This window comes from Paramisgurnus dabryanus, chromosome 13 (genome assembly GCF_030506205.2).
Source record: "Paramisgurnus dabryanus chromosome 13, PD_genome_1.1, whole genome shotgun sequence".
Classification (NCBI taxonomy): Eukaryota; Metazoa; Chordata; class Actinopteri; order Cypriniformes; family Cobitidae; genus Paramisgurnus; species Paramisgurnus dabryanus.
The window spans coordinates 23,991,277-24,014,911 of record NC_133349.1 but is presented as its reverse complement, the minus strand read 5'-3'; the positions used below and the strand labels follow the sequence as shown (position 1 = coordinate 24,014,911).

Here is a 23,635-nt window from a genome sequence, read left to right as displayed (position 1 = left end):
ATGAAATATTTTCCACTTTATTGTTTTATTTACATAGTTAATACATTTACTTATATTTAATTATATATACACACAGTTAAAAAGGAGTAATCTGGTTGCCTTAAAATTTTGAGTTAATTTAACTAAACAATTTTTACACAACTTCTGAGTTACCTAATATATTTAAGTTGAATTAGCTCAAAATTTAACCAGGTTACTTACTTTTGTAAGTTGAACCAACAAATAATTTTTACAGTCTATATACAAAAGTTTTACATGTAATAGTTCAAGTAAAATATTTACAGTTTAACTGGACTGCTACAATTGTTTGCATTAAAAACACATGCACCCGCATACATTAATAATCGCTTATAGAGTAACGCACAAAGATTTCTCGCTGTCACAGGGACTACATGATGAAAACACATTCATTCACACACGCACTGATTTCGGATCTCCGCTGCAAGATTCCTTTACTCTTGCCTCGTATCGCTCTCTCCTCTCTCGTTCAGTGACGGCTTCATGGACAATAGTTTCCATAGCAGGGTAAAGAAGGATCTTCCTCTTCTGCAAATTGGAAAAAATGAAAATATGATTAAATGATGATAACTTGTACTAAATGTTTTACACAAGGCTCAATATTATGTAAATATATGTAGTATTTTGTGAGAATTGAACGTACTCTGCGATAGTTTCTGTACATCTGGAACAAAATCAGGAATATCACCAAGAACAAAAATCCTAATCCCATCACCATACCAACTTTTCTTCCAGAAGTGGATTTACTTTCACCCGTTTGAGCACCTGTGGAGGCCAACAAAACAGAGCATTGTACTTTAATCGTTTATGGATGTGTTTAGGTGTTACAGTGCTAAAACTCAAAAACTTGACCTACCCGTCATGTGAATTTGGTAAGTTACGTTTCCCAGAAAACCGTCCTTTCCGTAGTAGCGGCACACCCATTCACCGATTTCCTGCTCTGTTAATTTCTGAATCCTGAGGATCTTTGACTTTGTAACCAGGGTCATTGTTTGAGTATCGTTTATCCCATACGTGACATGAAGCCATTCGTATGAAGTGACCTGGCTGGGGTCGCTGAGATGGCAGGTGAGGGACATCTGTCCGGTTTTGCTGGATGATGAAGAGCGCAAAACTAAAGAGGAACCAGAAAGATGCAGCTGTTAAACATTTTATATTAAGTCCTGTTTCATTTTGGGCATAAAAAGTATACAAGACCAAATTGTACAATCATTTAAATCTGAATTGAATTGCTTGAAACAGTGTAGTTGTTTGTTGTTAATTAGGAATCAAGATATTGAAACCATTTAAAAATAAAAATATAGAGTCAGACTTAATGTGAATAATAAAAAAATTGTTGCAAAACTGTTATCTTTTTTGTAATGTTGTCCCAGCAGACGACTTCGGGCCGGATTCACAACGGATCCGCGCCAAAGTCAGCAGTTCCGGTTCGGATCCGGCCCAGAGTCATCTACTGTCTGGGATCAGTTAAATTGCAAACTGCGTTTTTCTCCTCACCTCGAGCAACAACCAGCTGCATCCTCCTTTGTACTCTGTACGGTGTCCCATTCGATCTCTTTATAATTCCTGAGCATGTATATTTTCCTTCATCTCCATCCTGTACTGTCTCTATCCAAGCTGATCTGTCCTGAGAACCGAAAAGCACTGGGGACCCAGTAGGAGACTGTTTGAAAGATGAAGGGAGGGGAGAATTCTCTGTTGTGGAACTTCTCTCCCAGCTCACATTGGTTTCATCCAGACCCTCGGAGAATAAGCAAGGCAAAGCGACTGAAGAACCCACTGCGGCATACAACACTAAAGAGTCATCTGGAGGAGTGGAGATTCCTGGAGACAGAAACCAGAGAGGGAATTAGCGATGGAAATAAATTTTAGCTAATGGTCATCAATTGTCGGTATTGAAAATGAATTCTCACCTTTGACCTCTAAGTATTTTGTTGCCTTTCCAACGACATCATTGTATGAAACCTGGCAGGTCCAGTTTCCAGAATCTCTTTGAGTAGCTTCATAAAGAACTTTTCTATATGTGACACTGCCATTTAGTCTAAAGCGAATTTGAAATTCTGGCTGAGGATTGATTTTGCATGTTATCTCCGTCCTTGAGCCCTCCACAACAAGTGCAGGAGAAAAGAGCACTGTATAGAGAAACACATGAGCTTTAACATAACTGAATCCCTAAATGAGCAGGACCAATTTTTTGCTCTCTGTGTATGTTTTACCTTTAATAATTCTGAGCATGATGACCTTCCTCATACGAATCTGTCCTTGTACTTCGCATGTGTAAAGTCCTACGTCTTCATCTGTCATTCCGAGGATCTGAAGGCTGTAATCCGCCTTTCCAAAGTTCGGATTGGGGCAATGGATGTGCGGCGGGTTTTTTACCGGTCGAAACACTATGCCGTTTTTTTCTCTCCTCCAAATAGACTTTGGTACACTAGATAAATGAGAAAAATAAAATAAGTGTGAAACAAGTAGGATAAAATGACCTAAGGTGAGGTACACTGTAAAAAAAATACCTGGTTGCCTTAAAATTTTGACAACTAATGTGTCAACTAATATTTTTAAGTTGAATTAACTAAACATTTGAAGGCAACTGGATAACTTTTAAAATTGAAAAACCTATTTTTTTACAGTATAAGATGAATGGATGATGGTTTGGTTCGTACTTGTTTATCATCTTGCTCCAGTAGACTGTAGTAGGGTGTGAAAGCAAAGAAGTTTCATCCCTACATGGCAGCACGACTACAGAACCGTATGTCCCAACCACTTCATGTTCCCAACATTGTCCACCTGCAGAAGACAGCAATGTAAAATTAACAAGGGATTCATATTTGGACATTTATTTAAAAATTCATTATTTATTAAATTTATTAAATTCAAAATGTATTAATAATTCATAAAACCTCACCTTCAAAAGCAAGTGCTAAACCCAGAATAAACAAAAACGGTGCTTTCTCCTGTTGATGCATGTTTGATTCTTTCTTTCGTTTTTGATCTTTATCTTCTTATCATCACTATCTCACTGAATCGTACGTGTATGATCCTCAGCATTTGTCTGCCGTTTCTGGTATTTGCTCTTGTTTATATACAGCTGTAGGTGGATGTGTGGGTTTGTAGTGTTGTGGGTAGTTCCTCTCTGCCTTTCAAAATCACATGACTTCAGAACCTGCATATAGTGAAACTGATGATATGTGGTCTAACTGACGTACATTGGAAAAAGTAAGAGAGAGAGAGATTAAATAATAGGATGAGAGAGAGAGAAAGAGAGGTGACACTTGAGGCTTTATTCTCCCACGGATTTACCGGGGATTCTTCAAATTCTTGAATTTTCTCACACCACGTGAAAAGGTTTATGCGAAAGTATGTCATCAAGTTAAAAGGATGGAAAAACATTTGTTAATATAAAAACCAATATGGAAAATTTACACCGCAAACAATGTATTTATGCGCTCGCATGCAAGCAAATTCATGTCAAATTGATACAGTGAATGCAAAACATGCACAAACCACAGAAAGACAGAACAATAACAAAAACTATTGGTTTGGCTGTTTTTTCTGCTTTATGCATTTAGTGAAGTTTTTGCACTGTAAAAAATGCACTTTAATTTTTAAGTATAATCAATTTGGATTTACAGGTTATTTTAACCTTAGGAGTTGCTGTAACCTAAAAATAAAGTAATAAACATTTAAATGCAATTTTCTTTACACTGTACTGAACAAAAATGCAGCATGAAGTAAAAAAAAATTTGGTTTTGCAACATACTATATTAAGTTTTTACTAATAAAATATGACTTAAATTGTTAAGTTAAATGAAAATAAAAATGTATTGATCTGACACTTATGCTGCACAGTGGTGTAAAAATAATAAATAGATTTTTTTCAATAATAAACTTACCCCAACGCTGCGTTAAAACCCTAAAGTCAGGATAATTTTTTTTTTTGCATAAAATTATCTTAATGTAAAGAACATATAGAAAATATAACCTTGATATCTTTAATATTGACTGAGCAAGATCATATTAAAGATTGAAATTCAAGTTTGATGCTCTTTATTTTAAAATAAAATAAAGCGTACCCTGGATTTTACAGCAAGGTCACACATATTTGAAAACAAGTAAAACTATACTGCAAGATGCTGTCCTATTTTATAGATGTAAAACAATAGGGCAAAATCCACTAAATGCCACCTTTGTCAAAAATAAGAATGAAAATGACTGAATGAACTCTGCACATTTTATAAAATAGTTTTACTTCAAATATGCTTAATCCCGGCCTCCGGTCTTTCAGAAATACTGGTTTGTTTGCAAAAACTGCTAAACGCTGTTGATTTTGCAGCAAAATCCTCTAAGTGCATGGAAGATAAATTGGATAAACGACATTGTGCGAAACCGTGGATCACATTCAAACTTGTGTCCCTCACGGTGCCCCCTAATGTGGTTTAGTTTCTTCATTTTTTCAGGCTGACTTTTATAATTTGCATTGTTTCTAATTGCACCTTTAGTGATTTTGCAACTGTTTAGTTTTGTCCAAAGAAGTTAGAAGTGGAAGTTTTTGCCAAAATAGCTTGCATTTACTTAGAATGTTTTGCCGATAAAGATGGTAAAATTAGTTAAATACCAATGAAGTGACATTTGTGAGAATAAGACATTTCAATTACTGAATAATAACCTTTTTATTGCCATTAAAGTGAAATGATTGAACCTAAACACAAGAGCCTGATTAAAAAAGCTAATTTACAAGAAAACAAGTAGGGTGCACTTAGAGGGTTTTGCATCTGAACTCCTCAAATGATCAAATAAATAATTTCTGCAATAAAGACACCAAATTCATGCTTTTGTAAGAACACAACACAGTTTGTAACTCGAATAGTGAATTTTAGCAGCTTAATATATTAAAGATCCAAAACTTTAATAACAGCTACATTTTGCTTCATCATTATTACGCACTTTTGCACATGAAATCTGAAACGCATGGAATTTTTTGATGTGACATTAACCCATAAAACCTTGTTTAATTATAGCCGTACTCTGTTATTGCATTCAGTATGTACGTGTTGCTTTCTATTGTGTCAGTCCAGATTCAGCCGTTGATATGCGGATGTTCAATCAGCATATTCTAAAACAGCAGCACTTCCAGTAAGGGCAGAGAGACGGAGCGCTGACTGACATGAATATGGGGGCTGGAGTTGTTTTGATGAAGAAAAGAGAGCAATGACACTGTGGTTGACTCAACCTCTCCCCTCCCATTTTTTTCACTCTCATCTCATCTCAGTCTTCCTGTCACAGAGTCAAACAGCAGTTACTGTACATTTGTACTATACACTAAAATATGGACAAACACAAATAAAAATGTCAATATAACCCAGCATTTTTTTTTTAGAGCATATGCCAAGTCTGTACTTTAAATAAAATTCACATTTACGATTTACCTTGCATCAAGTTTTTGGACCCCTATTTGGCTTAAGTGTTAAATTACAAAATACGGCCCTGCCTGTGAAATCCAGGCATCAAAGTTTGATTTCAATCTTTGACATGACCTTACTCAGTCAATATTAAAGATATCAAGGTTATATTTTCACAGAATGATCCTTATGTAGAATGATTTTATGTAGAAAACAGTAACTTTTTACCAAATAGTCTCAAAGTCATTTTAAGCAGGTGTATGAGGTGTGTCAATAAATGCCACCTTGGTTAAAATAAACCTTGTCCATATATTTTTGGGGCCACTGTGACTCTATCGTTGTGAATTAACTAACTGGAAATAGTAAGCTGTCAGTTGAATATGTAAATATGCAAAACAATATATAGGTGGGAAAGGATGAATGTAGCGTGCAAGGTACAGTAGTGTAAGGGAGGATAACCACAGATCCTCAGATAATGGTGTAATTTTAGCTCTCATTATTTCCTTTGGTTTCTTTTTTAATTGTCTCTTCCTTTGTTTTATCCTGTGTGCGCTCTCATCTGATTTTATACCTGCACACGTCACCCAAAAAGAAACAATGAAACGTCCAAACAGCTCAGTTGGCATGAACAGCTACAGGTTGTGGTTACAGATACACTGTGAATATCAGAGTTAACTTTCACTCTCGCCCCCTCTATGAGAGGCTGTGATGGGGTCTTTCCTTCACACAGCAGCGTGGGGCTCATACAGCTGATTTGAATAACAAGAGACATGGGGAAGACATACAGCCCCTCATGTGGAAAACAGAGTATCGTGAGTGGGAATATTATATGCATGCAGATAATAGAGAGAATGGAACATATTAACACAGATTGTGCTTGTTGGAGAGATTTAGACAGAGTTATCATCCTTTCCTATTGACCGCACAAGTCATTGTACTTTTTGCGTCACACAGAGATCCTGTTGACACAAAGACCTACGTTCTCTTAAAATGTATATCTTAAAATTAACTCAACAACTACACAGTTTTAACGACAACAATATAAACAAACAGCTTTTGTAACGCAAGCTTAACTTCCGGTAGACCACAAAGAATCAGGGTCCCTCTACAGTAGATTACTTCTAATAAGTAAAGTGAATAACAAATAAATAACCTTAGTTCAAATATAGCTAACACATACCAACTACAACACTGATGTAGCCTATACAATTATATATTGAACATAATATTAAGATCCTTAAATTCTCGCCTGGCTGCCATCTTTACACAGCGGTGATTCAATTCAATACAATTTTATTTATATAGCGCTTTTCACAATTGTTAATTGTTTCAAAGCAGCTTTACATTAATAGAAGCAGTGAAAAGCACAGAAAATCTACAGATAGCACAACATAATACACGATAGCATAAGCAGCTACATTTGCTGCGGCTATGAATCAACATTATAAGCGAGCGTATTACTAATGTAACGTATAGAAGAGGAAGCTAAGTTAAGCCCAAGAAGGCTGCCTCCCTGGGTTGAAAAACCATCTTTTGGAAACTGTGAGAATCTAAAAGATGTACCTTTCCCACCCCCACTAGTTAACTTGTAAGCAAACCCAATATATACATACAGTCTTGTTCAAAATAATAGCAGTACAATGTGACTAACCAGAATAATCAAGGTTTTTAGTATATTTTTTATTGCTACGTGGCAAACAAGTTACCAGTAGGTTCAGTAGATTCTCAGAAAATAAACAAGACCCAGCATTCATGATATGCACGCTCTTAAGGCTGTGCAATTGGGCAATTAGTTGAAAGGGGTGTGTTAAAAAAAATAGCAGTGTCTACCTTTGACTGTACAAACTCAAAACTATTTTGTACAAACATTTTTTTTTCTGGGATTTAGCAATCCTGTGAATCACTAAACTAATATTTAGTTGTATGACCACAGTTTTTTAAAACTGCTTGACATCTGTGTGGCATGGAGTCAACCAACTTGTGGCACCTCTCAGCTGTTATTCCACTCCATGATTCTTTAACAACATTCCACAATTCATTCACATTTCTTGGTTTTGCTTCAGAAACAGCATTTTTGATATCACCCCACAAGTTCTCAATTGGATTAAGGTCTGGAGATTGGGCTGGCCACTCCATAACATTAATTTTGTTGGTTTGGAACCAAGACTTTGCCCGTTTACTAGTGTGTTTTGGGTCATTGTCTTGTTGAAACAACCATTTCAAGGGCATGTCCTCTTCAGCATAGGGCAACATGACCTCTTCAAGTATTTTAACATATGCAAACTGATCCATGATCCCTGGTATGCGATAAATAGGCCCAACACCATAGTAGGAGAAACATGCCCATATCATGATGCTTGCACCTCCATGCGTCACTGTCTTCACTGTGTACTGTGGCTTGAATTCAGAGTTTGGGGGTCGTCTCACAAACTGCCTGTGGCCCTTGGACCCAAAAAGAACAATTTTACTCTCATCAGTCCACAAAATCTTCCTCCATTTCTCTTTAGGCCAGTTGATGTGTTCTTTGGCAAATTGTAACCTCTTCTGCACATGCCTTTTTTTTAACAGAGGGACTTTGCTGGGGATTCTTGAAAATAGATTAGCTTCACACAGACGTCTTCTAACTGTCACAGTACTTACAGGTAACTCCAGACTGTCTTTGATCATCCTGGAGGTGATCATTGGCTGAGCCTTTGCCATTCTGGTTATTCTTCTATCCATTTTGATGGTTGTCTTCTATTTTCTTCCACGTCTCTCTGGTTTTGCTCTCCATTTTAAGGCATTGGAGATCATTTTAGCTGAACATCCTATCATTTTTTGCACCTCTTTATAGGTTTTCCCCTCTCCAATCAACTTTTTAATCAAAGTACGCTGTTCTTCTGAACAATGTCTTGAATGACCCATTTTCCTCAGCTTTCAAATGCATGTTCAACAAGTGTTGGCTTCATCCTTAAATAGGGGCCACCTGATTCACACCTGTTTCTTCACAAAATTGATGACCTCAGTTATTGAATGCCACACTGCTATTTTTTTGAACACACCCCTTTCGACTAATTCAACTACTTGCCCAATTGCACAGCCTTAAGAGCGTGCATTTCATGAATGCTGGGTCTCATTTGTTTTCTGAGAATCTACTGAACCTACTGGTAACTTGTTTGCCACGTAGCAATAAAAAATATACTAAAAACCTTGATTATTCTGGTTAGTCACATTGTACTGCTATTATTTTGAACAAGACTGTATAGACGGTTTCATCGGACGCATGTGATACACGTCTGGATCCGAACCTTACTTCCGGTTTCGTTTTTTTAATGGTCTGACTAGTTACTAAACTGATCTCTTGAACGAATGCCTCGTCGAAAATAACAAATGTTTTGGTTTCCTAGGTAATCTATGTGTTGTTTTTTTGCTTGTTATATAAATAAACTATGTTTAAAGAACTTTGTTGTTATTTATTCTTAACGGAGTTTACCGGAAGTTATGTGCAAACCGCGACAGTCGCTTGTTTATGTTGTTTCTGCTGAAACGGTCTATATCCTGTTTAGTTTCACATTTATGTTTACATGTCTATGATAATCCTTTTCAGGGTGGCATCTTCTCTAATCATATTTTGATGACAAGCTCATCCTGTCTTTTAGGTTTGAAATATATACAATGCATATTATAGAAATGCTATGTGTCTGGTTTTTCCATTGTATAACACACGGTTTAATTTCTGGCCTGTTCAGTTAAAGTTTTCCCCAGTGATTGATGATCTTGCATTTGCTATGTTTGGGAGATATTTCGACATATCCTTTGGTTAACTGCAGGATGGTTGTGATAGGGTTAAGGAGGGTATGTTAGGGATATGTTCCAGACCCCACTTCTCTGTTTTTAGTATCACTTCCCCTCACGTAGGTCGAACATAAAGCTGTCTAGGTTGTCTACCAAAAGTGCATGCTTGCAGAGTTAATTAGTCATGCGATTGTTTGTCTCGACGGATTTGTTGATCACGAGATTGTGCCAGACATTACCCAGGTGACTAACGTTTCCTTTCTGTATCCTATATAATGTGAAGGATGTCTAATAAAATTTGGTCTATGTTTGAACGGCATTTGTTGTCAGTGTCTTTCATAGCCCCTGATATATATCAGAACTCTCTGCTGCTCATCTCAGACCTCATCTAACCACCTAAGTACAGAAATCTAAAGAAAATCTCATACCTCTGGACCTCCTTAGAATTAGATTCTAACAGAAACCAAAACCTTCATATTTTCAGCAAGGTATTTGTTCAAGAGGTCAGTTTAACCACTTACCAGGTCGACTAAACAACCACAGACCGGAAGTTAACTGTGAGACACGCGCGTAACCGTGGCAACGCGTATGCGTCAGATGAAACCGTCTTGTTGCTAGCTTTTACAGGCTACATGAAAACGTCTTTTAGAATTAATTGAGGTCTATCCCAGTCAAAAGTTTTAACATACCTACTTACTTCTTATTACTACTATTCTCTAGTTGACAAAATAATTAAAACTATAAAATAGCAATAATCGAAGTGTTGGAATTATACATTTAAAAATTGATTAACAATAAATACAATACAGTACAATACAATACAATACAATACAATGTAATAAAACATAATATAATTTTGTTTTATACAGCAGCTGCGTAACGAGGCAACACCGGGCCCCTAATCAGGATTATCAAGGCGGGCCCTTTACTACAGCACGTGATGACGCAATGTCCACAAGCAGGCTACAATGAATAGGACAGGACAGGATCATAGAGACATGAGATGACTGACAAAATCAGAAATAGCCTACGCGCACCACAACAAAAACATAACATCGGTGACAGCGCACAATAACATATTGTTACTCACTGCTATGACTACACACACATACACCTAGGTCTAAATAAATAAAAAAGATGATCACTTACAATATAGGCTATAGCGTTACATTAATTTGTAGAGGCATTTCCCGGGCTTCAGTTCTGGATGCCATGACGCACACAGCAGCTCTAAACTTCAGACAAACACAGCTCAATCATTACATACGCAGGATCGATCCATACCGTTTAAAATCATGTGTTTACTTACTGCTTCACCTTGTGCTTTGCTTTAGGTGTCTGGTGTAGTGTTTGGGTATTTAAAGCGTTATCGTTTCTTGTTTGTGCTAAGTCCACAGTGGTTCCCAAATCCAGTCCTCGGGACCCCTCTCCCAGCATGTTTTAGATGTCTCCTTATATGAGACACCTGATTCCACTCATCAGGCTAGGCTTGAAGGAGCCTGATGAGTGGAATCAGGTGTTTCATATAAGGAGACATCTAAAACATGCTGGGAGGGGGGTCCCGAGGACTGGATTTAAGAAACCAAAAGATACAAACCAGCCGATTTCAAACGTGCACAGAAACTCTGGGCTGTGATTGGTTGGGCTCTGTCGCTAGCGGTGATTTCATTGGGCGATGGCTTGTTCGACTTCATGCGCCGCAAGAATGGACAGCCGGGTGACGTCAAACTACCGCGAGGGTGATTCGCAAAACCATACGGAGGAGTTTGTTTTTAAATCGCTCTCGCGGAACTTTGACGTCATCCGGCTGCCGGTTCTTGTGGCGCCGCATAAAGTCGAACAAGCCTATTGCTGAAAACCCGTGAGAAAGCCTGGGAACAGCTGCTTGTAATAGTAAGTAATTAACCTCAACCTACTTACAATTCTGTACACTGCTAAGATCTGATATTTGGCTCATCTTATAATAGGTTTATATTAAAAAATAAAAAACAAACAAATCATATTATATTTGTGTAAAAAATAAACATCAATATTTGTCAACCATTTTCAGACATTTACGCTCTGAAAAAATTAGAGGTTATTTTCAACCCAGCCTTGGGTAAAAAGGGATTAACCTTAACTGTTGGGTTGTAATTTAACTAATGCTGGGTTGTTTCAACTTCCATACAGTACTGTGCAAAAGTCTTAGGCCACCACCACCAGACTTGTTGTTTTAGAAGTTTAAATGTCCATCAATATTTATTTTTCAATCTATTTTATTAAGATACAAACAGAAAATACAGGAAATATGTACAAAAATAAATAAATAAAAATTTCAGGACCTAATGTCTTCTTTAGGCATCATCTGTGTATGTTAAAGCAACACCAAAGAGTTTTTTTTACCTTAAAATAACGCTTCCAAAACAGTTTCAGTCGTTCATCCACTCTAAACAGGGTGAACAGCACTTTCACATTCGCTTTGCAGCCCTCTATCGGCCAAAACCGCACTAAAGAAGTTTCCAAACGTCGGGTAGTGGTCCTGTAGTCCGAGTGAATACTACAAAAACTTGCTTTACGGCAGACCTACAATCCAATCAGAGCCAGCTATGCCTCAGTATTTATGACAGTGGGTAATGGACAATTACGCTTCTAACCTGTAGGGGGAGCAAAGAGCCAAAACTCTTTGGTGTTGCTTTAAGTGTGACCTCTCTTGGCACTAAGCAAATCTTGAGTGTTTTTGAGCAGAATGAAGTAAAAAGACTAATTTTTTTAAAATGAAAAATTAGAATGTTATTGTATTTAGGTTTAAGAGATCCTGCAGGTTTTCTGCTATTGCTCAAGTGAAAGGGGAGTTTACCCTAAAAACTTGAGACATCAGTTTACATTTTTATACAGTTTAATACTACATTTTCTATATTTTCTGGATGTATTCTATTAAAGAGACTGAGAGAAAGTTATCTATGATCATTATAACATTGCAAAAACAACAAATCTAATTTTGGCATGGTGGACTAAGACTTTTGCACGGTACTGTATATAAAAAATTTGGGGCGGTTTCAGTCCCAGACTAAAATGCATGTTTGAGCTGCATTAATTAATAAACATCTTGCCCTACATATCTTAACATATATCAATGCCAATGTTTTGTCTCAAGATGCACCAGTAATTTTTTTTAAGGCTAGTTTGTAAAAACCACTTAAATGTCCTAAAATAACTAAGGCCTTATATAAACTCTGTCCTGGAAACTGCCCCATTCTGTGTTAATTTAACCCAACAGTTGAGTTCGTCGTCTCTTTTTGGCACAATGCTGGTTTGAAAATAACCCAGCATTTCTTTTAGAACAGGGGTGCCCAACCCTGTTCCTGGAGGGCTACTGTCCTGCAGATTTTAGCTCCAACCCCAATCAAACACAGCTGAAGCAGCTAATCAAAGGTGTTCAGGGTTGCTTGATAATTACAGACAGGTGTGTTGGAGCTGAAGTCTGCAGGACGGTAGCCCTCCAGGAGCAGGGTTGGGCACTCCTGTTTCGGAGTGTATGTAAAGGCATTTAGGTTATAAATGTTTTAAGATTATGAGAAGCATATATTCAGTCTAACATGTCCAAACTTTTAAGTGGTAACATCTACCATTTGCTGTTAAAAACCCATCAACAGATTTTATTCAGAATGCAATATGTTAATGGCAGGTTTATTTATATAGTTCCATGAAACTCAACAGTGGGACGAAGAGCTGATAGTCTAAGCTTCTAACCCCACAGTTTCTCAATTAAAATGACTCAAATGGGTTATTGCATAAATAGATGAATAGATAACTATTAGCCTACTTATGCACGTGGGTCTCTGTGCAGGCGCTGTCTGTTGGCATACATCTTTATCTGCTGTTTTCTGCTCGTCACATCATGATAGATCTGCGCTTTGTCTAAAAGTTATCAAGATACGCCTTCAAACATTTCTGTGGGCTTCATCTGAGAATCTGACATCCCCAATTTCACCTGCAATAACAGATATTCAAAATTCAAGGTGGAAATCTAGATATTAATATTCATATTTTAATTGTTACATTACATGTGGCTGAAACTGTGCCTAAGTGCCGGTTGTTTGTCCTCTGTGTACTGGAAATAAAAACCACAGTGTTACACATCAAAGGCAGTCACTTTCTGAAAAGTGTTTACTCACCGATAACAAGGTTTCTTTAAATACATGCCAAGTACTTGAAATCTCAATTTCTGCATTTCCACAGTACACATTTCAGTATTTGCATGGTAATCCTTCAAAAGTCCCTTGATTGAATGACAATGCATTAAACATTTTAAATGTGAACATTACTACATATAGCAAGAATGGTGGAGTTTAAGGAAAAATCACCCCCAAACTATTGAGTTTTAAAGTGAGATCTTTTTAAAATTTGAACTTTATTTGTGCAAAAAACACTAATAATACATTTCGTTGAATGCATTTTATTATTTGTACATTTGCTTGCATTATTATTTTAAAATTAATGATTGACCTGGCATTTTAATAAGTATTAGATACCAATTTTAAACAGCGCAAATTAGATGACTTCAACTATAAAGTCAGGAGAAATGATTTCATGAAATATTTGTACTGTATAATTTTTAATTTAGGTCAAACTGCTGGACTAGGGTAAATTAATGAAATGGTAAGAAACTGTAACCAGCTCACCTAAAAGACTTCCCTTGATCATATTTATACATTTTAAAATGTATTCAAATGGTGGTCATGCTAAATAAACATTATTAATAGATTTGTAGAAGTACAAACATTACACGGTTGAACAAACTTAAAGCATTTTCTGCTTCATCTCGTGCAAATGAACAAGAAATGGAAATTTTTAAAGGCTAACAAAGGTTGGTTTAACTCTTCCTATGACGTTAACTTCTTCTAACTTGACTCAATTATAATATATTGCAATCTGAGTTCAGATTAATTCTGAAACTGTATTGGAAAAATATACAGACATGTACATGCAGTTGTCAACAATACACATTAGGTTACAATTTCCACTTGATGTGGTGATGTCATTTCTGAGCTTCAGGTGCATGTGAGGTGACTAATCTGCAGCAATGGAGACTAAACAGTTTTTTTTTTACTTAACTAAGCACTGGAATAATCAAATAAACATTTGCAGTTTTGCATCATTATCTGCCATTTTATTACGAAATTTGAGGAACATGAATTGTACCACAGATCTGTATTGAATAACACCAATTAAAGGAGTACAAGAAAATATTGTGAATATTATCCACTCTTTATTTGCATTGCAAGTTCGAATACAAAACAAAGACAGATATTTAGTTCTTGTAGCCTCGGCTGGCTCTGCGACCACGAGCACGCTCGAACTTCCTGCCTTTGGAGCGGATGTAGGGCCTAGGGAGGAGAAGACGACAGTATAGTTATATTACACATATTAACAGCTTTTTATCAACAGCTTCAATCACAATGTTGTATTATATATAAAAAAGCATATGTTGATTTCATACTTGGTGTGGCTGTGGGGGGTTCCAGGAGCTTTTCCAAAATGTCTGTACACCTCTCTGGCCTTACGGGGTCCTGCATATAAACAAAACCAATGCATTAACAATGTAAATTAAATCCAGATTAAAACTACTAAATTTAAACTATTATAAAAATCTATGGACACATTTAAATAACCACAGTGCTAGATTTCTTGAGGAGTTTAAAAACAGAATTTACGATCTTGTGTGAAAAAGTCGTGTATACCTATTGGGCTGAATGGAGCCATTAACATTTTTAGCCAATCTGAAACCATTTTGCCATCAATCATTTTGCATGGAGGGGTAGCACATGTATTTGGACAGAGCGTTTGGTTAAAGAAATTAAGGTTTAATTCTGTGGCATAGATATGCAAAATGGATGGAAAAGGTACCTTTTAACATAGAAGAGTTTTTAAACTTTTTCCAGTTGTATTAAATGCTATACAAAGTGTTTGTAAGAGGGCTTGGTGCACAACCACGCTTCACATACGCACTCACCTGACAACAGAACGGTGCCCTGTCCTCTTGGGGCAGAGAGAGCCAGCTGGTCCAGCGTCAAGATCTGTCCACCAGCCTTCAAAATCCTTCTGCGAGCACCAGCAGTCACCTTTAGGGCACAAACCTACAGACAGGCACAGAAAAAACATTAAGAAGTTTGAAAAAAAGAGAAAAAGCACAAGAGACTATTTGAAAAAAAAAAAAATTACAAGTAATTCCAGCAAAAAGGCCTAAAACAGCCCAAAGCTTTCACAATGATCAGGCTGCTCAAGGACAGCTTAACAAGAACAACAACAGTTCATCCCTATTTGTGACCATGTCTGTGAAATCCAGGCTTAGGTTTCAATCTCATTATGCGCATCAAAGTTTGATCTCACTTTAATTTTTATCTACTCAGTCGACATTAAGGTTAGATTTTCACAGGAAACTCTTTACATGTTTTTATGGATAAATCACGACAAATTACTTGAGGTGGGATTTCACATATATTCACACAAAACTACAAATTTATAGAATAATTAATGTAAAGGATATAAATGTTATTAATTTGTAAAAAAATAATTTGTACCAATTGGTATCATTACCAATATTATTCACTAGCAATTAATTTAAATGAATGGTTGCCAATTATCATGCCAATGGTTGCCTCTAAATATCTAAGCATTGGTAATCTAATGGGTTAAATTATCTAAAATAATTCATGGACCTTTTGCAGTAATAGCCAAAAAGATGATTTTATTAACATACCAACACTGACAAAAACAAATACACAAAGCAGATGGGTTAATTGATGGGTAAAAACTTCAGGGCTTGACATTAAGAATTGCCGTGGTAAATTTGACATTCACTTCAAAGTAAACAAGTTACTTGTTCAAAAGATAAGTAATATTTCATTTGTATTTCATTTATTTTAATATAAATTTGTTTAAACTTGATTGGTATATAACAAAAGCTATCTAACAAATAAGAGCTGTTATTTAAAAAAAATTGCAGTTACATTTCAGCCTCTCCCACAGATTTACAGTTTGTTTGTTATGGAAAATAACTAAAAGTATGTCAAGTCTAATCAGGCTTAAATAAGGGGCAAAAGCAAAGCGACTGACAACACGGCTGTGTGTACAGAGCCTGTTATGTAAGAGAGATGGTTTATTTGTGAAGGGCATTTTTAAGTTACTTGTCCAGTCAAACAAGTACATTTCTCTCTCACTTGCCCATCCAAAACATTCACATGCCGAGTCCTGTACTTAATATTTAATCAAATCAAGACAAGGACCTCAACTGAACAAAAGGAAAACTGTGTAGGGTAATTAAGATTAGCTATTTTCTGACAACTACCATGGACAAACAAATAATGAGGATATACACACACCAGAATCTTAAAAACTTGCTCAAACACTAAACTTTGGGGTTCATTGTAATGTTTACAAACAATACTGTTTTCATCTCTGATCTTACCTTCAGTTTAGGGATATCATGAATCCTGACATCATCAGTAATGGTTCCCACAACAACAGCGGTCAGGTTTTCACGCCCTGCAAGCTTCATCTTTCTGATCTACAGAGCCAAAATAAGAGTTTGCATGTAAGGAACAGTGATAAGCTATCAAAGCATGTTCAATTCATGCATTAAAAAGAGAAAGATGTAAACAATAGCGATGTCCAGAAGGCATGTTTGCACAACATTTATATTTAATGACCCCCAGGTTCGTTTGACCGGCAGAAAAACAAAAAGCTGACAGAAAATTAAGCACAGATTTGCTACACTTTTATCAGTTATTAATGTTTCTTCGATTCTCTTGCTTTTGATGAAAGCAGGTATTCTCTGTGGCCTTGACTCAATAAGCTTTGCACATGACACATTGCAATTTTTGCCAATCCTCCTTGAATTATTTTTAAAGTTGAGCGTCAGTTTACAATCCAAGCACAATTTCACAACATGCATAAAAAAATTTAGTACATTAATGATATATTTGAATAAAGGGCCAAAACGATAATTTTCCAAAGTTGGACATCACTTTTGGCGCTACGCTATAGAGACCCTGCAATTTTGGAGGGTACAGACTCACCAGTCGGGACAGGGCAAGAGGGGGACGATTGGTCTTACTCATGAAGAGTCTCCTCAGAATGACCTTGTTAAAGGGAGCATCAGAGCGACGAGCCAAGAATCTGTACAACTACAACACAAAATTACAATGTTATACAATGTATATAACATTATGAGAATTATGGCCCGAAATAAAGTAAACCCTATGAAAATACAAAATTGATTTTACCTTGACCAAGAGCCTGAGGTAAATATCCTCACTTTTGGGCTCCTTCCTGTGAACCTTGCGGTCCTTGTTGTGTCTGATGTCAACTCCCTGGAAAAGCACACACACAACGTTATGAATGCATTACAACACGGCAATATTACATCAAACACAATGTCACAGATGATGTCAATGCTTTACATGCAAATATGATAAAGACTAATAAAGGTGAAATATTCACAGGCTACATACTCAAACACTGACCACATGCCGGCAGCAATGAAACATTTTAGCAGCAAAGACTAGTTAACTAGTTCGTTATAATATATACACGTGACTTCACTTTTGTTTTCAAGACTTTCAGCAGGTTAAAAGATTGCCGTTACACGTGCATTGTATATAACTTACTGTACTATGGTTTAAGAGCTCAACACTGCTAGGTTAAAACCCAAAGAATGCTAGCTTAGCCGACACGAGCCTGCTATCGTACGTTTTCTTCTGGCTAGACATAGACTTGTAATAAACTTGTATAGAAACGGTAGTCATTACCATCAATTAAAACAATACAATACGTGTTTTACAAAAACACACTGTTCGTTTCCGACACGACACATGATTGAAGTATCGGCTCAGAGGCCCGACTGTCGTTAGCCTGCATTTATTTCACATATATACACCAACGCACCACAATACTTCCATTTATCCACTCGTACGACTATGTGTTGCTTCTAAACACTATTTGTGGCCATTTTAAAACGTGTTTAAATAAGGATGAACGCAGATTTTACACAAGGCTACGTTCCACAAAAAGTCAAGCTACCTACCATCTTGGACTCAGAGTGAAAAGGGAAAAGGAAAGCTCGCGAGAAGACGTATAGCGAGATTACAGGATACTTCGAGTCACGTGACTACAAAGCGTGCGGTGATTGGTCTGAAGAATGTCTGCGCTCTCTCTCGCTCAAAACCCTTCAAAGGCCACATTAAAAGCTGTAGTGTACACTGTGTAGTGTGTAGACGATGTGTCATTAAGTTGTTCTAATATTTAAACGTTTTATTTGATTCCTGAGCAATTCCGTTCTAGAAAACACTTGAGTGACTGAGATTTACTTACTTGAATCCTCGAACACAACAGTAGGATTTATATTGTAAAGAAAAAAAAATATATATATATAATATATATATATATATATATATATATATATATATATATATATATATATATATATATATATATATATATATATATATATATTTAATTAACTAAAAATAATGCTTTTGATAATTGTATTTATTGTTTTATAATTCATACAGAATAAATCGTTATGGAGTTCAACAAAGTTCTTTAAAGAATGAATCGATAGTTAACTTGAAGTAATAACACAATACAATAAAGACATTTATTTAACATTTATATATAGCCTATTATATAATTTACTATATCAATAAAGTACTTATTAACACAGAGGCAATATACAGGAAGGGACAAAGTCGCCTGTACTTCTTAAGGAGGCTACGATCGTTTAATGTATGCAAAAAAATGCTTACCATGTTCTACCAGTCTGTGGTAGCCAGCTCCTTGTTCTATGCAGTGTTATGCTGGGGTTCGGGTGCAAAAGTAAAACATACTAACCAGCTAAATAAACTTATTAAGAAAGCAAGTTCAATCATTGGAGAGGAACTAGTTCCTCTGGAGGTAGTTGCTGAGAAGAGGATAATGTCCAAATTGCTGACCATTCTAGACAACACCTCTCACCCTCTACATGATGTGTTTGTTAACTTGAGGAGTAATTTTAGCTGGAGACTGATCCCACCCAGGTGCAAAAGTGAGCGTTACAGGAAATCATTTGTTCCCACTGCAATAAGACTGTACAATGCATCCAGTATTTACTAGCATTTAAAAAAAGTCACTTTCTGTTTTACATATATGGGTATATTTTTGGTGAATCACTTCCAGAGTACATTATGTACTTTCATATCTTCTATGTATATGTTTTTGTTTGTTTTTATGTCTGGCTGCTAATGCAAACCAATTTCCCCTAGAGGGATTAATAAAGTATTTATCTATCTATCTATCTATCTATCTTAATATTGCAAAATATAAATCAACAAATCAACTACAAAATAATTTTCCTCATTTACAATTAAAAGTTGTCAGATTAAGCTGACATAGATAACATCAAAAATTCATTGTCAAAAAATAATAATAATAATAATGTTGCAAAGGAAAATGTTACACTTTTAGAAATAAAGGTATAAAAGCTGTTACTACTCTTTTAAATAACATCTATGTACCCAAAGGGTGCATTAGTACAAAATAAATATGCACAAAGGTACATATTGATACCTAAAATGTACAATATACTTTTTCAAAGGGTCCTAGTGACAGCTTTTTTACCTTTTTCTGTATACTGCATTATAAATAGCTCTCCTGTAGGCCTCTTATACAGCATAATTAATACATACATTTATTTATATTAATTTATAAATACATTATCTTCACTTGATAGAGATATAATTAAGTGTATTACAACAACCTTTGGAGATCTCATGTTTCCTGAGTTCAGATTTTTTTAAACTGATTGCTGCTTTGTAACACTATAGTAAACCACTGGCCTATAGCTTCGCTATTTAAAATTTATCTTCAAGCCACACGATGCTCAGAAGGCCCAAACTGATTTTATTTAAATTGAAAATTAATATATTTTGATAATGTAAATTTCCAGGTAGTAAAATATTCATACAGTATAGTTTACACTTTATTAAACATGCATAATACATTTTAGCCCATTAGGTCTCTCTAACCAAATCCATGGATAAAAGGGCTTTGCTAAAGAAAACATGCAGAAATATGACATTGATACTGGTAAAAAGTTTAATATAAACCTGCCTGCTCCTTACAGATAGCTGCCCAAGAAATGAAACGCTTAATTTTTTTCTCTAACAATATGTGGTCTGTACTCTCTAATTGAGAAATCTGAATGAAGACTAGCTCAGAGAGTCAGTCTTCTGCTGCTTAATATGACAGAGAAACACAGTCCAGAAAAGAGTGACTCCTCCAACATAGACAGTACGAGCCACTGGTGGGACCAGAGAGAAATTCACAGCCTGAAAGGGGAAGAATCAAAAATAAGGAAAATATTAGAAAATAAGTTGGAACATGAATTGATGGTACATAACTGGACTATTATTGTCATACCTGCATTGTTGACCAGAACACCACTCCAGTCTACCAGACAGAGAAATAAAGAGAAAATGATGTGTGTCAAAAACATTTACATTTATGCATTTGGCAGATGATTTTATCCAACTTAACCATTTAATTAGTATGGGTGTTCAAACCATAACCTTTTGGGATGCTAAGGCAATGCTCTACCAACTGAACCCCACTTTTAATTCAGACAGGTTCAATGGCTGCTGTTTTCTCCCATCCTTACCTTATAAGAGGTCCAAAATTTATTTCTCCAGTCTTTAAAAGGATCTTCTGCACCTTCTAATGTGCTCAAACCTGTAAAAGTGCAACAAATACATTCTCAAAAGCAGCATCTTTGTTTATTATTTAATAATATAAATAGCGGTGGAAATTCGTTAGTTTAATTAATATGGGTTGCATATTCTAAAACTTTACATTAGTAAAAATCATCAATCTCACCAATGTAGAAAGCACTTATAGTTGTAGGTGCTCCAATTAGTTGGTCCAGAAACACTTTAATGGATATTCTTTTGGTCCCGCCCCCTGGAAACATCTTTTCTAATGCTCGTAACCAATGGTAATTGAAGTTGGCATGGAAACAGAACCCAACCAGCGCCACCCGAGCAGTCTGGGACCAGTCAATGCAGTGAGGTTGTGGATCGCGTTTTACTGCTAATATTTCTTTATCGTGATCTTGCTTCACTGTGTCTTTTATCAATGTTTTTCCCATCATGCTTTGCTGAATGAGGTCTGCTGTGGCAAACAGTGTTGTGTATCCCACCACATTGGAGATGTATGGATGAGACTTGAACATAGTCCATGCTCTGTTCATGATAAACTGTGAAAGCAAATAATTTAATTTTGATAAAACAGATACAAAAAATACCTTCTTGTTTAATCTCCTGAATAAGAAAGTTAAAAATATAACATGTTTGTCACATATGCCATATTTATGTGCAGTTTTAAAGTGTGAAAAGAAACACATTGGTTTAACTCACCGTACAGTATCAGCTGTCCTGTGTCAAGAGTGACTGATCACAAGGGTCACTTTAAGTTTGATTGATCCTTGAATACAAAGAAAGCTTATTGGTCACTTATAGACCAATCAGATCGATGTGGTCTGTGGTACAAAGTTCTAGTGAGAGAGTGAATGAGAGTGTTTATGATAACAGTTATCAGTCATAGCAAAAATGTGAGAAAAAAACACATGTTTGAAATAAATGAAAAACTCAAAGGTTGCAGGTGAAGAGCAGTTATTTGGTTAAAAATAGATTTTTAAATATAAATGCTTTTATCAAAATATTGCTCAAACATAAAATATGACTCACCAAAGTAAACCTCAGTAGAAGAACATGCTTGCATTTGCTAACACATCCTCTTATTTACATCTAAACTATGTATATCCAGGCTAAATGCTGACGTTTTAAAGCCCATGTGCTTTCAGAATATGAGCAATGCAGGCACATGTGTGTGTAGCTGCACTAAATATAGTGAAGACTCACCACACGTCCCACTGCTTATGTTACCAAAAGTGCTGTCATGAATGGATAGTAAATGGTGTGGCCAATGAGGGAGTCTAAAAATTCAAACAAGCAACCGTTTTAAATTTAAAAACTGGAAAATGAAAGACTCATGTGACCCAGTCTGTGAAGATCTTTTGTGATTTATCCATTAATAAAACCATCCTACATACTCTTAAAAATGCTGAGTTCTTTTCAACCCAGCGTTGGGTCAAAAAGGGACGAGCCCAGAACCTTGGGTTGCAATTCGTATTATGCTGGGTTGTTCTAACCCAAAATTCTTGGATTGCTGGGTCAAAAATAAACATTTTCTGGGTTCATTTAACCCAATGACTGGGTTCGTCCCTTTTTGACCCAATGCTGGGTTGAAAATAACCCAGCATGTAAATGTAAAAATAAGTTGGTAAACCATTCTATGCAAGCATGTGAAAAAATAGGTCATTCAAATTTGGCTCCCCTTGTGATGTCAGAAGGGGACCTTAAGATAATACCACCCCTTAATCTGCACTATCCAACCACAGTGCAGATTTTAGTGCAGAGATCAGCTCCTTTGCATTTTAAAGGACACGCCCAAAAACAGCACATTTTGCTCACGCCTACGAAATGGCAATTTTAACATGCTATTATGAATTATCTATATGGCATTGCAACATGTTCTCACAGAAAGTCGTGTTATAGTCACACAAAATTTGATAATTTTTTTGTCCATGGCACAAAATTCAGCTTTATTTCGTTCCTTGAGCATGAATGTCTTTTTCAGGACATTTTTTGTATTGGTTTCTCTTTTTTCCTATTTTTAAATCATTGTCGCTTGTGGTTGGGGTTAGATTTGGGGTTTGGGTTAGGATGTACTTTTATGTATTGGTTTCAACATGTTTTTCTTCCGCTTTTAAAACTATTCTCGCCTGGAGTTGGGGTTAGGATGTCTAAAAATGTAACAGAAAATGATTCTAACCCCACCCCAAAGCGACAATAAGAAAATAGGAAAAAACTATGAGAAAACAATACATAAAATAACACAAAAAAGAAAGTCGTGCCACGGACACGAAAATTATTTATAAAAATTTGTGCGATTTCACGAAAAAGACATTCGTTCTCAAGGCACGAAAAAAAGCTGAATTTCGTGACATGGACACAAATAAATTAATCAAATTTTGCGTGACTATAACACAACTTTTCATGAGATCAGTCTGGGTATTTTGAACTAAAACTTCACATACTGTATATACTCTGGGGGAACCAAATATTTATTTTACATCTAAAAAAGTTGTAAAATGTCCCCTTTAAAAGCGTACAATTATTAAAATATAACAACGATATCCTAACCACGCCATAAACACAACGTCAAGGGATGAAAGCAAACTTACAAAAACATATGAAATTGATCATACAAATCTCTTTAAAAAAATATATATATATATATATAAATTGCCATGAGATTGTGTTGTATACAGCATGCACTTGTTCTGTTTATAATTTCTTCTTTAATTAAAG

General features: G+C 35.9%; 3 protein-coding genes across 3 annotated transcripts; all 3 read right to left on the bottom strand.

Moving 5' to 3' along the window:
* Positions 1-86: 86 nt before the first annotated feature.
* LOC135751835 (uncharacterized) lies at positions 87-3,138 on the bottom strand. Its single transcript, XM_065270109.2, has 8 exons — positions 2,924-3,138; positions 2,682-2,805; positions 2,235-2,449; positions 1,932-2,150; positions 1,516-1,842; positions 875-1,132; positions 662-783; positions 87-546 (listed from the first exon to the last, which is right to left on the bottom strand). Exons 1-8 carry the CDS (start codon positions 2,982-2,984, stop codon positions 412-414), a joined length of 1,461 nt encoding a protein of 486 aa, XP_065126181.2. The 5' UTR covers positions 2,985-3,138; the 3' UTR covers positions 87-411.
* An 11,279-nt stretch (positions 3,139-14,417) lies between these two features.
* Positions 14,418-18,315, bottom strand: rpl18 (ribosomal protein L18). Its single transcript, XM_065270111.2, has 7 exons — positions 18,256-18,315; positions 17,456-17,542; positions 17,249-17,356; positions 16,639-16,737; positions 15,184-15,307; positions 14,671-14,740; positions 14,418-14,557 (listed from the first exon to the last, which is right to left on the bottom strand). Exons 1-7 carry the CDS (start codon positions 18,256-18,258, stop codon positions 14,482-14,484), a joined length of 567 nt encoding a protein of 188 aa, XP_065126183.1. The 5' UTR covers positions 18,259-18,315; the 3' UTR covers positions 14,418-14,481.
* A 1,852-nt stretch (positions 18,316-20,167) lies between these two features.
* LOC135751846 (mpv17-like protein) lies at positions 20,168-21,756 on the bottom strand. The gene is made up of 5 exons (XM_065270127.2): positions 21,620-21,756; positions 21,081-21,459; positions 20,866-20,936; positions 20,628-20,657; positions 20,168-20,536 (listed from the first exon to the last, which is right to left on the bottom strand). The coding sequence occupies exons 2-5, from the start codon at positions 21,451-21,453 to the stop codon at positions 20,417-20,419; spliced, it is 594 nt and encodes a 197-aa protein (XP_065126199.2). The 5' UTR covers positions 21,454-21,459; positions 21,620-21,756; the 3' UTR covers positions 20,168-20,416.
* Positions 21,757-23,635: the final 1,879 nt, after the last annotated feature.

Coding starts and splice junctions, on each gene's coding strand:
- LOC135751835 (XM_065270109.2), bottom strand. CDS start 2,984: ATGCATCAACAGGAGAAAGCACCGTTTTTGTTTATTCTGGGTTTAGCA. Junction 2,151..2,234: donor CATGCTCAGAATTATTAAAG/GTAAAACATACA, acceptor TTCTCTATACAG/TGCTCTTTTCTCCTGCACTT. Junction 547..661: donor TGTACAGAAACTATCGCAGA/GTACGTTCAATT, acceptor TCCAATTTGCAG/AAGAGGAAGATCCTTCTTTA.
- rpl18 (XM_065270111.2), bottom strand. Junction 17,357..17,455: donor ACCTCAGGCTCTTGGTCAAG/GTAAAATCAATT, acceptor TTTGTGTTGTAG/TTGTACAGATTCTTGGCTCG. Junction 15,308..16,638: donor ATGATATCCCTAAACTGAAG/GTAAGATCAGAG, acceptor GCCTGTCTGTAG/GTTTGTGCCCTAAAGGTGAC.
- LOC135751846 (XM_065270127.2), bottom strand. CDS start 21,453: ATGAACAGAGCATGGACTATGTTCAAGTCTCATCCATACATCTCCAAT. Junction 20,937..21,080: donor TATAAGTGCTTTCTACATTG/GTGAGATTGATG, acceptor GCACTTTTACAG/GTTTGAGCACATTAGAAGGT. Junction 20,658..20,865: donor AATTTTGGACCTCTTATAAG/GTAAGGATGGGA, acceptor TCTGTCTGGTAG/ACTGGAGTGGTGTTCTGGTC.